We start from the raw sequence: 17,089 nt of genomic DNA on the forward strand, positions 1-17,089 counted from the left end.
ATGCTGCTTAGAATTACATATATCACTGAGCAGTAAATTGTGGAAAAGATTCTCACATGCTTTCTATAAAAGGGGAAATCAAATCCGTATTAAATCTATAATGAGGATGATCTTCCTGTAAAGCTGTACACAGTTTATGTTTTAATTTGATGAAACATATGATCCCTTTTTCTCTGTAGAGTCATTGCTATACAGAATACCCTAAAACTTTAAAAATAATGATAGATAAGGGAACGCTAAATATGTTGCTCCTAATGTATCACTGTAAACAATGGTCAAGTACAAAAATTTTTTTTTTTTTATTTATTTATTATTTATTTTCAGAGCAGAGTGAGATTATTCTATAGCAACTGTAATACCTGATAGCAGATAAGGGTAGCTAAAAAGCTAAATCTATAAATATTGTGTGTAAGGCTGAGAAAGACAGGGTCTCAAAATCCCACTGTGGTGGTCAGGCTGTGATGAAGTTGCAGGTCCCACATCATTCCCAGTGATTGATCAAATCATACATGGAATTAAGACCTGAGGGGTATCTTGTTTGCAGTTTAAATATCCAAAAGATCTCACGTTTGGCAAGGAATTTTTCCCTATCCCCCCCTCTTGGCGATTTCATGATTTTTTCAATGCACGTCCAACGAAAAGTATCTGAACTTTTCCCATGCAGATTGGTAAAATGTTGGACCAAAGGGGTGCTGGCCGTGCCTGATCTAATGTTTGAGAGATGCTCTCTAATTCTTGACCTGACCTCGCGGGTCGTGAGGCCTACGTACTACTTGATGTGCATGTGGCCAGGTAGATGGTAAATGTGGACCTGCAATTGAGACATGTTCTTCGTAAACACCTGTCCCGTTACTGTGGAGCTAAAAGTGCTCCCTGTCTCCACCTTTTCACAAGCCACACAAGCTCTGTAGTGACATTTAAACATGTCTTTCTGAGTTAACCAGGAAGACTCTTGGTTTCTTTTGGTGATGATTTTGGTAGGGGACACCGTGTTACCTATGGTTTTACTCCGCCGATATGTGAAATGACATGATTTCACTGATAAGTTGATCTCACAGGTATATGCCGAGCTCTTGCACATTCTCAGTAGTGGCTGGTGCCTCAGTGTATAAGGAACCTGTGCTCTGATAAAAGAAATAAACTGCTGCTCTGTCTGAATGGTGAAAGAAGAATTATTATGACTTTAGTGTCCCTTAAAGGGTCCTTATAGTAAATATACGAAATGCTCAGACTTTAGCATGTAACTTTGTGATTGGAATGGCCCTTCACCACTTAAAGGGGCAGTAAAGTCAAAATTAAACATACATGATTGATAAAACATGCAGTTGTAAACAACTTCCTAATTTACTTCTATTATCTCATTTTCTTTGTTCTTATTTTATCCTTTGTTGAAAAGTATATCTAGAAGGTTCAGGAGCAGCAATGCACTACTGGGAGCTAGCTACTGATTAGTGGCGTCAAATATTTGCCTCTGGCCATTGGCTCATTTAAAGTTTAATCCTCAAAGAAAAGTGTGGAAAACAGCACCAAGAGATATGTGGCTTGTGGGGCACGGAACCCAGGATCTGCCTTATCCTGCAAACACTCCAAGCAATGAAATAATTTGTTCCAGCCACCGATAATTAAAAGACCTTTATTTCTTCATCAACTAGGGTCTTAGACAAACATACAACGTTTCAGGCCTGCTACATGACTAAGGGCCTATAGCAGGCCTGAAACGTTGTATGTTTGTCTAAGACCCTAGTTGATGAAGAAATAAAGGTCTTTTAATTATCGGTGGCTGGAACAAATTATTTCATTTCATTTAAAGTTTAACACTAGTGGAAATTTGCTAGCGATTGGTGGCTGCACAAATATACCCCTTGTCATTACTGATGGGCTCAATTCCCAGTAGTGCACTGCAGCTCCTTCAATGAAGAATACTTTTATAAATTTGCTTTGTTTTCTTGGTAAACTGTAAAGCCGTTAAAATTGTGTGTCATGCGAGATCAGCTGCCTTCACCTGCTTGATTAGAAGCTGCAGATACAAATACTGTGCGACTGGTGGATGGACTAAAAAAGCTGAAGGCACAGTGCGCGACTGGTGGATGGACTAAAAGAGCTGAAGGCACAGTGCGCGACTGGTGGATGGACTAAAAGAGCTGAAGGCACAGTGCGCGACTGGTGGATGGACTAAAAGAGCTGAAGGCACAGTGCGCGACTGGTGGATGGACTAAAAGAGCTGAAGGCACAGTGCGCGACTGGTGGATGGACTAAAAGAGCTGAAGGCACAGTGCGCGACTGGTGGATGGACTAAAAGAGCTGAAGGCACAGTGCGCGACTGGTGGATGGACTAAAAGAGCTGAAGGCACAGTGCGCGACTGGTGGATGGACTAAAAGAGCTGAAGGCACAGTGCGCGACTGGTGGATGGACTAAAAGAGCTGAAGGCACAGTGCGCGACTGGTGGATGGACTAAAAGAGCTGAAGGCACAGTGCGCGACTGGTGGATGGACTAAAAGAGCTGAAGGCACAGTGCGCGACTGGTGGATGGACTAAAAGAGCTGAAGGCACAGTGCGCGACTGGTGGATGGACTAAAAGAGCTGAAGGCACAGTGCGCGACTGGTGGATGGACTAAAAGAGCTGAAGGCACAGTGCGCGACTGGTGGATGGACTAAAAGAGCTGAAGGCACAGTGCGCGACTGGTGGATGGACTAAAAGAGCTGAAGGCACAGTGCACGACTGGTGGATGGACTAAAAGAGCTGAAGACACAGTGCCATAATCCTTGCTCAGCACAACTAATCCTTAAAGGGACAGTTTTCCCAAATAATGTTTTATTTTTAATTGAAATTGATTAACATATGACAGACTGAAACAATAAATACAAAATGTTTACTACGATGAATTTCAACAGGCTTGTCTATATCCTTGCTTGCCATATTAATATTTACGTTTAGCCCTAAATTGCATCGCTGTTGTGACCCGCCCTCAATATGATGGCACCCAGAACTGTGAACACAGACAAGCACTGCATAAAAGCGCGTCCGCGTTCTTCATTGCATATTTATTTTGCTAGTGGCCGGAATTGTTGAGCGGTGTCAGAAGGCAGCACTTCAGTATCATCTGTATACTAAAGGTAAGTAGATCCTTATATCCCTGTTAGCACCGTGGATTGAAACGGTCAGCAGTGCGGGTACAATTGTATATTAGGAATTACCGGCAGAAGTCTGTCAATTGAAGCTAAAAATATATGGTACATATTGATAGTACAAACCAACGATCACTTGTCCCCGTAATGTACCATATGTTTTTAGCCGCAGTTGATAGTTCAGCCAATGATCACTTGTCACGGTAATGTACCATATATTTTTAGCTGCGATTGACAGACTTCTGCCCGTAATTCATAATATACAATTGTACCCGCACTGCTGACAGTTGGAAATGCACTTGGATTCCTTTGAAGCGCGCCCCTGTCACGTGCGCCCACTCCCTTGATGTAGAGATCGCGATTCTCTGCTATTTAGCATGCAATTGAATAAAGCTATTTGATAGGCCAAGGTTACACATTTTGGAAGCACAACCCTTTTATCAGGGTGTTCCGGGGTTGCCGAGCAGAAAGGCTAAGAAGCAAACTAAAAAACAAAACAAAACAGTGTTCTCCTTTTCTTTTAATAATACTGCGATAATCATGCTAAATAACACCATTTAGATTGCGTGAACTGGTCCTTTAAAGGCTGTCAGAGAAGGCTGCGGAGCTTAGCAAAGCAAATTAGAACAGTATCTCATACTTACAAGGGACACACACTGCATCTGCCGCAGTATATAGAGCAGCTAGGTAAGTGCCCCTTTTACACGTTTATTTCACTGACTGCCATCTGTGTGAGGCTATTACATAGTGCAGCCAACCAGCTGCTGTTCCACAAGCACCACTGAATCCTTCCTGCCGGTAGCAAGCGAAATCATAGTGAGAAGACTAAAGCAGCGTCCGAAGTGCGCTCAGTTAGTGCCTGCTAAGGTTTCTCTAAAGGTGAACAGCATGAAATTTGTATATATAATGTTTAGTTATATTAAAAAGTAGTTTTACTACACATATTCACTAAGCGTACTCTATTCACTACACAGTTTTATTATTTATTTTTCATATAATCTTAAAATGAAGGATTTATTCATTTCCAATGCTGGAAATGCATATGGCTGACTTATCAAGGCTAACCATGCTACATCTATGTCGTTAATTGACTAACTGATAACTACTGCAAAGCCATGAACTTTATACTAACAAAATATCTGTGGTTAGCCTTATCTGTAATTTCAAGTAGAGCTGGGTGATATGCGCAAAAATGAAAATCGCGATTTTGGACCCCCCCACAAAAAATAAAATCTTGATTGTGATTTTAATTGCAAATTTCTTAAAAATCACTATAACACCTTCATTTTGCAATACAAATTTTATTTAACACTACAGAATCTTAATGTACAAGTTTCTCAATGTCCAATACACTCTGGGAGCATAAAAATACAAACTACAAAATAGTACATAGTAGACACTAGCTAGTTCTTAGGTCTTCTGACACAACATTGTCATGTTTTCTTGGGCAGTCAGTCTAGCTGTGGTACGATTAACATATGAAGCAGTGTAAGCATGGAGAAACCTGAAAAGTGCTGACTTTACAGCAGTATGATTTGTGTATAAGTGCAGTAAAGGTAGTACAATGCACACACTGCTGCATTTGCTATTCATTTAGTTAAGTGACTGTCCAGGCAAACATGAGGGATGTGGCATTGACAAGGTCAATCCTGACATCCTGCAGCCTGTCATATTACATCACACAGCTATTCTTCTGTAGTACATAACAGAACATTAAGAACAGTTATAGTTAGAGTACATAATACAAACAAGTGAACTCAACACCAGCAGCATGATTTGTGTTTCTAAGTGCAGTAAAGGTAGTACAATGCACACTGCCTCACGTGTTAGTCATTAAGCTGAGTGACTGTCCAAAAAAACATTGGGGATGTGTCATTGACTCTCATCCTCCCTCTCCGCCTCCGTTTTCATGCCAAAGAATTTATTTTAAATTGCGTACTCTCGCGGTTTTTAAATCGAGCCGATTAATAGCGGTTTTAAATCGCATATGCGATTAATCGAACAGCCCTAATTTGAACATGTTAATTTATTTTAAAATATTTAGACTTAGCTGGTATGTTTTTCTATAACATAAATGTCATGTAATTACAATGTTTACTGTGTTCAGATCACCTACGTCATCTATATATTTAACGCTGCGGAATCTGTTGGCGCTCTACAAATAACCGATAATAATAATAATGATGATGCAAATGCTTCTTTAGTATAAAACTAAAAAAACAATATTAAAAACAAAACAAAAATAGAAACCTATTGTGTTAAAAAAAAAAACAGCAAACAACTTCCTTGTTTTCTTGGTAAATGAGCACTTAGAAACTCTCAGTTTAGCCACTGCCTGCAGCTAGATAAAAGAGCAGACATTACAGAACTTTGGTTTCATTATCACATGATTTGGCAGCAAAAGTCCTCTACTAAATATGAGCAATAACGGACTGCAGGTAGATTAGCAGTCTCCTAGCAACACTTCAAAGGAAAAACTGCTAGGTAATGAACACTGCACAAATTAAAGGGACATGAAATCCAAAATGTTTCTTTCATGATTCAGATAGAGAATACAACTTTCCAATTTACTTCTATTATCAAATTTGCTTCCTTCTCTTGTTATCCTTTTGCTGAACGGTTTATCTAGGAAAGATCAGGAGCAGCAAAAGAACCTAGGTTCTAGCTGCTGATTGGTGGCTGCAGATATATATACCGATTGTCATTGGCTCACCCATGTGTTCAGTCAGCAATCAGTAGTGCACTGCTGCTCATTCAACAAAGCATACCAAGAGAACAAAGAAAATTTGATAATAGGAGTAAATAAGAAAGTTGCTTCTCTATCTGAATCATGAAAGAAAACATTTGGGTTTCATATCCCTTTAAGCTAAAAAAAAAATTAATAATAATAATAATAATAATAATAATAATTATATATTTTTTATTACCACAATGACACAAACCATTTCATATCCATTTTAAAGACAGTTTACAGCCCTTTTCAGATTAGTGTATAATTTAGTCCAACACAGAATAAAATTAAAATATTTTTGCCAGCCAGATTTCCTTTAACGGCACTTTACCTTTAATTACTTTACCAGCAAATTTATACTGCAGTGCCTCGCCATTAACCCTTTCTTTTAAGTTTTGTACAGCTCTAACTCCCCCCACACAATTCCTTCTATGGCTGTATCTATAGCCACCTTTGGTAGAATGCAGACGTGTAAACTCTTTAACTGCTGGAGCATGCCTATAAGCAAATAAGCTGCTGTGAACAATGCCTGTGTTTCTGATGCTAAACACTGATAAGGGGGGTGGATCAGACATCTCCAGACAGCATGGCTATGTAACTAATTTTGCTTATTTTTGAAAATTATTTTAAAATACTTGCCAGAAATTTTAAACATTTTTGTTATGCAAATTATTTTTACTTAATTAGCCCTTTTAGGATATGCACAGAGCTCAACATGTTTTATGGCCCTTTAACATTATTTAAATTGTGCAGCAATTAGATAACACCTAATACTGCAGCTTATTTCACTGCTTACATCAGGAAGAGACGTTAACCTCTATAAAGGATCCTACAAACACCTAACAATACCGCAGCTTATTTCACTGCTTACATCAGGAAGAGACGTTAACCTCTATAAAGGATCCTACAAACACCTAACAATACTGCAGCTTATTTCACTGCTTACATCAGGAAGAGACGTTAACCTCTATAAAGGATCCTACAAACACCTAACAATACTGCAGCTTATTTCACTGCTTACATCAGGAAGAGACGTTAACCTCTATAAAGGATCCTACAAACACCTAACAATACTGCAGCTTATTTCACTGCTTACATCAGGAAGAGACGTTAACCTCTATAAAGGATCCTACAAACACCTAACAATACCGCAGCTTATTTCACTGCTTACATCAGGAAGAGACGTTAACCTCTATAAAGGATCCTACAAACACCTAACAATACCGCAGCTTATTTCACTGCTTACATCAGGAAGAGACGTTAACCTCTATAAAGGATCCTACAAACACCTAACAATACCGCAGCTTATTTCACTGCTTACATCAGGAAGAGACGTTAACCTCTATAAAGGATCCTACAAACACCTAACAATACTGCAGCTTATTTCACTGCTTACATCAGGAAGAGACGTTAACCTCTATAAAGGATCCTACAAACACCTAACAATACTGCAGCTTATTTCACTGCTTACATCAGGAAGAGACGTTAACCTCTATAAAGGATCCTACAAACACCTAACAATACTGCAGCTTATTTCACTGCTTACATCAGGAAGAGACGTTAACCTCTATAAAGGATCCTACAAACACCTAACAATACTGCAGCTTATTTCACTGCTTACATCGGGAAGAGACGTTAACCTCTATAAAGGATCCTACAAACACCTAACAATACCGCAGCTTATTTCACTGCTTACATCAGGAAGAGACGTTAACCTCTATAAAGGATCCTACAAACACCTAACAATACCGCAGCTTATTTCACTGCTTACATCAGGAAGAGACGTTAACCTCTATAAAGGATCCTACAAACACCTAACAATACCGCAGCTTATTTCACTGCTTACATCAAGAAGAGACGTTAACCTCTATAAAGGATCCTACAAACACCTAACAATACTGCAGCTTATTTCAGTGCTTACATCAAGAAGAGACGTTAACCTCTATAAAGGATCCTACAAACACCTAACAATACCGCAGCTTATTTCACTGCTTACATCGGGAAGAGACGTTAACCTCTATAAAGGATCCTACAAACACCTAACAATACTGCAGCTTATTTCACTGCTTACATCAGGAAGAGACGTTAACCTCTATAAAGGATCCTACAAACACCTAACAATACCGCAGCTTATTTCACTGCTTACATCGGGAAGAGACGTTAACCTCTATAAAGGATCCTACAAACACCTAACAATACCGCAGCTTATTTCACTGCTTACATCAGGAAGAGACGTTAACCTCTATAAAGGATCCTACAAACACCTAACAATACTGCAGCTTATTTCACTGCTTACATCAGGAAGAGACATTAACCTCTATAAAGGATCCTACAAAACTAATGTTTACTGCTAACAATCTAGCGCATCAGAGCCAGCACTTACCACTCCACTAGTGACAATGACACGTATTCCCTATGACTGTCGAGCACATGCACTACACTAGTGACAATGACACGTATTCCCTATGACTGTCGAGCACATGCACTACACTAGTGAGAATGACACGTATTCCCTATGACTGTCGAGCACATGCACTCCACTAGTGACAATGACACGTATTCCCTATGACTATTGAGCACATGCACTACACTAGTGACAATGACACGTATTCCCTATGACTGTCGAGCACATGCACTACACTAGTGACACTGACACGTATTCCCTATGACTCCCTATGTCGAGCACGTGCACTTGCTGTACCAATGGCCTTGCACTTTGATGCTGGGTGAGAGGTTGGGATTATCTCAGTTCCTCACACTTGCAGGTCATGCGCTCAGAGCCAATAAGGTCAAAGGTTAAGTAAATGATATTAACTTTTTACTTGCTGTAACATTTAATCACCCCGGGTATTTGGCAGTTACAGCAGAATGTTAAAGGGACAGTAAATGTGAAATTAGTTTAATGTAAGTATAACATACAAGCACTGTTATTTGTACAAAATAAAGGATTACAAAAAAACATGGAAAAAGAAAATCCTCTCCTATATTAGAACATTATTGCACGATTGCTTGTTTATACTGTGTGTTTAATCCCTGCAAAAGTATTAAACACATAGTTAAAGTCAGCACTCGAACAGCAATTCATTATTGGAGGCTAGCTGAAAACATCTAGTGACATAATTACAAACAGGCATAGGAGTGTATCCACCAATCACCAGCTAGCATTCTTTAGGTATCCTTTGTTGAAGAAATAGCAATGCACAGGTGTGAGCCAATCACACAAGGCATCTATGTGCAGCCACCAATCAACAGCTACTGAGCCTATTTAGATATGCTTTAAACAAAGAATATCAAGAGAATGAAGCAATTTAGATAATAGAAGTACATTTGAAAGAAAAAAAAAAAAAGAGAGTTTCATGTCCCTATAAAAAGTAGTGCCATGTACACAAAATAAAGTGTAAAAAGTGATTTATTCATGAACTCCGTAACCCAACCGGTTTGTATCCAAAGCTGAAGGTTGGCGTCTTCTTTTTTTAAAATACATTTCCAATTATATTAAAACTTGAGAACAGTAGAAAACAAAACGGATGCAAATATAAAGGTTACCTGTAAGACCACTCACATCTACAGAGAGTCAACTAATTAAATCAATTCACTGCCTAATGCAGATGTTAACTGTCTTTAGCCTTTAAAGGGACATTAAACACTAAATAAAAGCTGAATAGATTGAAACATTAAAAGAAAAGATTAGTCTGAGAATAACGTAGATTTATTTTTTAAAGTTGTATTGGTTGTTTAAATAGTGACAAAATAAGTGTAAAGTTTTAGTGTCTATAAACCAATGGGAGCGGCCATGTTGTAACTTAGGTTATCTTCTCTGCTGTGGCCAATTAGGGACAGTTATAAATAGGTCACTAGAGTGTGCAGCCAATGGCTGTGTGGAATATAACAGTGTCCTGCACTTCCATTTCTAACATGAGCTGAGAATGGAATTACAGGAAAAGGGGACAAAGTAAATAATGAAAGCATATTGCAGCGTTTTTAAATGCGAATGATTTATTTTATATTATTATCTCAAAGTGTTTAATGTCCCTTTAATTGAATGGTCAGGTAACTAGCAAGCTAATTACTAATACGCTGAGGCCAAACAGCTCTAAAGCGATATGAAACAAACTTCAGACAGAGCATAAGGTTTTAAAAAAAGTTTCCAATTTACTTCTACAGTGCTGCCATATAGTGCTCTTTCAAATGGATAACATTCTTGCAAAACTATAATATAGTGCTCCAGACACGTGCACGCTCCTTACGTCCCTGCTTTTACACAAAAGATACCAAGAGAACAAAGAAAAGTACACAATGGAAGTAAATTAAAGGGTTTTAAAACCGCATGCTCTGCCTTAACCATGAATGAAAAAACTGGGTTTTGTGTCCCTTTAAAAGCCATTAAATGAACTAAAACTGCAGCATGTAAGAGTGGCCACGCACCTGAGTGACCACTGGTGTCCACAGCTGTGCCAAACAGTAAGACGTATTCCGTGAGTGAGGCGTGCAGGAGACACATGGAACCCATCCAGCCCCCAGCGTTGACAAACACCCACTGCAAGTCCTCGTCTGGCAATATGTGTCCTGGGTGCTTCTTCCGTAGCTCAATGATTATCTTAGAAAAGGCAACTTCATAATCAAGACCTGGGAAGAGCCGTTTAAAGAATTTGTATTAGGTAAAAAGTCAAATCTAGATCGGTATCAGTTTCTGACACTTTATCATTTAGTCCCGAAGCCAGAGGAAAGAGTAAAAAAGGATGAATAAAGAATAAGAAGACAGTGTGATGGTGACATATTAGAAAGCGGCAGTCACACTGTGCTTCAATCATTCCCTATCCCCAGGCAGCAAGTGTCAATATACCCATCAGTACATGCCCGGTCAGTATACCCATCACTACATGCCCGGTCAGTATACCCATCAGTACATGCCCGGCCAGTATATCAGTCTGTGCCAGTATACCCATCAGTACATGCCCGGCCAGTATACCCATCAGTACATGCCCGGCCAGTATATCAGTCTGTGCCAGTATACCCATCAGTACATGCCCGGCCAGTATACCCATCAGTACATGCCCGGCCAGTATACCCATCAGTACATGCCCGGCCAGTATACCCATCAGTACATGCCCGGCCAGTATATCAGTCTGTGCCAGTATACCCATCAGTACATGCCCGGTCAGTATACCCATCAATACATGCCCAGTCAGTATACCCATCAATACATGCCCAGTCAGTATACCCATCAATACATGCCCAGTCAGTATACCCATCAATACATGCCCAGTCAGTATACCCATCAATACATGCCCAGTCAGTATACCCATCAGTACATGCCCGGCCAGTATACCCATCAGTACATGCCCGGCCAGTATATCAGTCTGTGCCAGTATACCCATCAGTACATGCCCGGTCAGTATACCCATCAATACATGCCCGGTCAGTATACCCATCATTACATGCCCAGTCAGTATACCCATCAATACATGCCCAGTCAGTATACCCATCAGTACATGCCCGGTCAGTATACCCATCAATACATGCCCGGTCAGTATACCCATCAATACATGCCCGGTCAGTATACCCATCATTACATGCCCGGTCAGTATACCCATCATTACATGCCCGGTCAGTAAACTCATCATTACATGCCCGGTCAGTATACCCATCATTACATGCCCGGTCAGTATACCCATCATTACATGTCCGGTCAGTAAACTCATCAGTACATGCCCTGTCAGTATACCCATCAGTGCATGCCCTGTCAGTATACCCATCAGTACATGCCCTGTCAGTATACCCATCAGTACATGCCCTGTCAGTCTACCCATCAGTACATGCCCTGTCAGTATATCAGTCTGTGCCAGTATACCCATCAGTGCATGCCCTGTCAGTATATCAGTCAGTGCCAGTATACCCATCAGTACATGCCCTGTCAGTATACCCATCAGTACATGCCCTGTCAGTATACCCATCAGTACATGCCCTGTCAGTATACCCATCAGTGCATGCCCTGTCAGTATACCCATCAGTACATGCCCTGTCAGTCTACCCATCAGTACATGCCCTGTCAGTATATCAGTCTGTGCCAGTATACCCATCAGTGCATGCCCTGTCAGTATATCAATCAGTGCCAGTATACCCATCAGTACATGCCCTGTCAGTATACCAGTCTGTGCCAGTATACCCATCAGTACATGCCCTGCCAGTATATCAGTGTGTGCCAGTATACCCATCAGTACATGCCCTGCCAGTATATCAGTGTGTGCCAGTATACCCATCAGTACATGCCCTGTCAGTATACCAGTCTGTGCCAGTATACCCATCAGTACATCAGTCTGTGCCAGTATACCCATCAGTACATGCCCTGTCAGTATATCAGTATGTGCCAGTATACCCATCAGTACATGCCTGTCAGTATAGCAGTCTGTGCCAGTCTACCCATCAGTACATGCCCTGTCAGTATATCAGTCGGTGCCAGTATACCCATCATTATATGCCCTGTCAGTGTCAGAATACCCATCAGTACATGCCCTGTCAGTATAGCAGTCTGTGCCAGTATACCCATCAGTACATGCCCTGTCAGTATACCAGTTTGTGCCAGTATACCCATCAGTACATGCCCTGTCATTATAGCAGTCTGTGCCAGTATACCCATCAGTACATGCCCTGTCAGTATAGCAGTCTGTGCCAGTATACCCATCAGTACATGCCCTGTCAGTAAATCAGTCAGTGTCAGTATACCCATCAGTACATGCCCTGTCAGTAAATCAGTCAGTGTCAGTATACCCATCAGTAGATGCCCTGTCAGTATAGCAGTCAGTGTCAGTATACCCATCAGTACATGCCCTGTCAGTATATCAGTCGGTGCCAGTATACCTATCAGTACATGCCCTGTCAGTATATCAGTCGGTGCCAGTATACTTATCAGTACATACCCTGTCAGTATAGCAGTCGGTGCCAGTATACCCATCAGTATATGAACTGTCAGTATAGCAGTCTGTGCCAGTATACCCATCAGTATATGAACTGTCAGTATAGCAGTCTGTGCCAGTATACCCATCAGTATATGGACTGTCAGTATAGCAGTCTGTGCCAGTATACCCATCAGTATATACACTGTCAGTATAGCAGTCTGTGCCAGTATACCCATCAGTACATGCCCTGTCAGTATAGCAGTCTGTGCCAGTATACCCATCAGTAAATGCACTGTCAGTATAGCAGTCTGTGCCAGTATACCCATCAGTACATGCCCTGTCAGTATAGCAGTCGGTGCCAGTATACCCATCAGTACATGCCCTGTCAGTATAGCAGTCTGTGCCAGTATACCCATCAGTACATGCCCTGTCAGTATATCAGTCAGTGTCAGTATACCCATCAGTACATGCCCTGTCAGTATATCAGTGTGTGCCAGTATAACCATCAGTACATGCCCTGTCAGTATACCAGTCTGTGCCAGTATACCCATCAGTACATCAGTCTGTGCCAGTATATCAGTGTGTGCCAGTATACCCATCAGTACATGCCCTGTCAGTATATCAGTCAGCGTCAGTATACCTATCAGTACATCAGTCTGTGCCAGTATACCCATCAGTACATCAGTCTGTGCCAGTATACCCATCAGTACATGCCAGTCATACCAGTCAGTGTCAGTAAAGCAGTCTGTGCCAGTATACCCATCAGTACATGCCCTGTCAGTATACCAGTCTGTGCCAGTATACCCATCAATACATCAGTCTCTGCCAGTATACCCATCAGTACATGCCAGTCATACCAGTCAGTGTCAGTAAAGCAGTCTGTGCCAGTATACCCATCAGTACATGCCAGTCATACCAGTCAGTGTCAGTAAAGCAGTCTGTGCCAGTATACCCATCAGTACATGCCAGTCATACCAGTCAGTGTCAGTAAAGCAGCCTGTGCCAGTATACCCATCAGTACATGCCCTGTCAGTATAGCAGTCTGTGCCAGTATACCCATCAATACATCAGTCTGTGCCAGTATACCCATCAGTACATGCCAGTCATACCAGTCAGTGTCAGTAAAGCAGTCAGTACATGCCCTGTCAGTATATCGGTCAGTGCCAGTATACCCATCAGTACATGCCCTGCCAGTATATCAGTGTGTGCCAGTATACACATCAGTACATGCCAGTCATACCAGTCAGTGTCAGTAAAGCAGTCTGTGCCAGTATACCCATCAATACATCAGTCTGTGCCAGTATACCCATCAGTACATGCCCTGTCAGTATAGCAGTCTGTGCCAGTCTACCCATCAGTACATCAGTCTGTGCCAGTCTACCCATCAGTACATGCCCTGTCAGTATAGCAGTCTGTGCCAGTATACCCATCAGTACATGCCCTGTCAGTATACCAGTCTGTGCCAGTATACCCATCAGTACATCAGTCTGTGCCAGTATACCCATCAGTACATGCCAGTCATACCAGTCAGTGTCAGTAAAGCAGTCAGTACATGCCCTGTCAGTATACCAGTCTGTGCCAGTATACCCATCAGTACATCAGTCTGTGCCAGTATACCCATCAGTACATGCCAGTCATACCAGTCAGTGTCAGTAAAGCAGTCAGTACATGCCCTGTCAGTATACTAGTCTGTGCCAGTATACCCATCAGTACATCAGTCTGTGCCAGTATACCCATCAGTACATGCCAGTCATACCAGTCAGTGTCAGTAAAGCAGTCAGTACATGCCCTGTCAGTATAGCAGTCTGTGCCAGTATACCCATCAGTACATGCCAGTAATGAAATCAGTCTGTGCCAGTATACACATCAGTACATGCCAGTAATGATACCAGTCAGTGTCAGTATACCAGTCAGTACATGCCCTGTCAGTATAGCAGTCTGTGCCAGTATACCCATCAGTACATGCCAGTCATACCAGTCAGTGTCAGTAAAGCAGTCAGTACATGCCAGTCAGTATACCCATCAGTACATCAGTCTGTGCCAGTATACCCATCAGTACATGCCAGTCATACCAGTCAGTGTCAGTAAAGCAGTCAGTACATGCCCTGTCAGTATACCAGTCTGTGCCAGTATACCCATCAGTGCATCAGTCTGTGCCAGTATACCCATCAGTACATGCCAGTCATACCAGTCAGTGTCAGTAAAGCAGTCAGTACATGCCCTGTCAGTATAGCAGTCTGTGCCAGTATACCCATCAGTACATGCCCTGTCAGTATAGCAGTCTGTGCCAGTATACCGATCAGTACATGCCCTGTCAGTATAGCAGTCTGTGCCAGTATACACATCAGTACATGCCAGTAATGATACCAGTCAGTGTCAGTATACCAGTCAGTACATGCCCTGTCAGTATAGCAGTCTGTGCCAGTATACCCATCAGTACATGCCCTGTCAGTATACCAGTCTGTGCCAGTATACCCATCAGTACATGCCCTGTCATTATAGCAGTCTGTGCCAGTATACCCATCAGTACATGCCCTGTCATTATAGCAGTCTGTGCCAGTATACCCATCAGTACATGCCCTGTCAGTATACCAGTCTGTGCCAGTATACCCATCAGTACATGCCAGTCATACCAGTCAGTGTCAGTAAAGCAGTCAGTACATGCCCTGTCATTATAGCAGTCTGTGCCAGTATACCCATCAGTACATGCCCTGTCATTATAGCAGTCTGTGCCAGTATACCCATCAGTACATGCCCTGTCAGTATACCAGTCTGTGCCAGTATACCCATCAGTACATGCCCTGTCATTATAGCAGTCTGTGCCAGTATACCCATCAGTACATGCCCTGTCATTATAGCAGTCTGTGCCAGTATACCCATCAGTACATGCCCTGTCAGTATATCAGTCTGTGCCAGTATACCCATCAGTACATGCCAGTCATACCAGTCAGTGTCAGTAAAGCAGTCAGTACATGCCCTGTCAGTATACCGGTCTGTGCCAGTATACCCATCAGTACATGCCAGTCATACCAGTCAGTGTCAGTAAAGCAGTCAGTACATGCCCTGTCAGTATACCAGTCTGTGCCAGTATACCCATCAGTACATCAGTCTGTGCCAGTATACTCATCAGTACATGCCAGTCATACCAGTCAGTGTCAGTAAAGCAGTCAGTACATGCCCTGTCAGTATATCAGTCTGTGCCAGTATACCCATCAGTACATGCCAGTCATACCAGTCAGTGTCAGTAAAGCAGTCAGTACATGCCCTGTCAGTATATCAGTCTGTGCCAGTATACCCATCAGTACATGCCCTGTCAGTATAGCAGTCTGTGCCAGTATACCCATCAGTACATGCCCTGTCAGTATACCAGTCTGTGCCAGTATACCCATCAGTACATCAGTCTGTGCCAGTATACCCATCAGTACATGCCAGTCATACCAGTCAGTGTCAGTAAAGCAGTCAGTACATGCCCTGTCAGTATATCAGTCTGTGCCAGTATACCCATCAGTACATCAGTCTGTGCCAGTATACTCATCAGTACATGCCAGTCATACCAGTCAGTGTCAGTAAAGCAGTCAGTACATGCCCTGTCAATATATCAGTCTGTGCCAGTATACCCATCAGTACATCAGTCTGTGTCAGTAAAGCAGTCAGTACATGCCCTGTCAATATATCAGTCAGTGTCAGTATACCCATCAGTACATGCCCTGTCAATATATCAGTCAGTGTCAGTATACCCATCAGTACATGCCCTGTCAATATATCAGTCTGTGCCAGTATACCCATCAGTACATGCCAGTCATACCAGTCAGTGTCAGTAAAGCAGTCAGTACATGCCAGTCAGTAAAGCAGTCAGTACATGCCAGTCAGTATACCCGTCAGTGCCAGTATACTCATCAGTACATGCCAGTCATACCAGTCAGTGTCAGTACATGCCCTGTCAGTATAGCAGTCTGTGCCAGTATACCCATCAGTACATGCCCTGTCAATATATCAGTCAGTGTCAGTATACCCATCAGTACATGCCCTGTCAGTATAGCAGTCAGTGTCAGTATAACCATCAGTACATGCCCTGTCAGTATATCAGTCTGTGCCAGTATACCCATCAGTACATGCCCTGTCAGTATATCAGTCTGTGCCAGTATACCCATCAGTACATGCCAGTCAGTGTCAGTAAAGCAGTCAGTACATGCCCTGTCAGTATAGCAGTCTGTGCCAGTATACCCATCAGTACATGCCAGTCAGTGTCAGTAAAGCAGTCAGTACATGCCCTGTCAGTATAGCAGTCGGTGCCAGTATAACCATCAGTACATGCCCTGTCAGTATAGCAGTCTG

At 42.1% G+C, this 17,089-nt stretch overlaps 1 protein-coding gene across 1 annotated transcript in view; it reads right to left on the bottom strand.

The window, feature by feature from the left end:
* SIGMAR1 (sigma non-opioid intracellular receptor 1) overlaps positions 1–17,089 on the bottom strand; it is a 29,507-nt gene that overhangs the window by 8,786 nt on the left and 3,632 nt on the right. Inside the window, exon 2 of the mRNA XM_053700980.1 lies at positions 10,284–10,484. Within this exon, the coding sequence (XP_053556955.1) occupies positions 10,284–10,484 (201 nt within the window). The remainder of the gene's footprint in view (positions 1–10,283; positions 10,485–17,089) is intronic.

This window comes from Bombina bombina, chromosome 2 (assembly GCF_027579735.1).
Source record: "Bombina bombina isolate aBomBom1 chromosome 2, aBomBom1.pri, whole genome shotgun sequence".
NCBI classification, from domain to species: domain Eukaryota; kingdom Metazoa; phylum Chordata; class Amphibia; order Anura; family Bombinatoridae; genus Bombina; species Bombina bombina.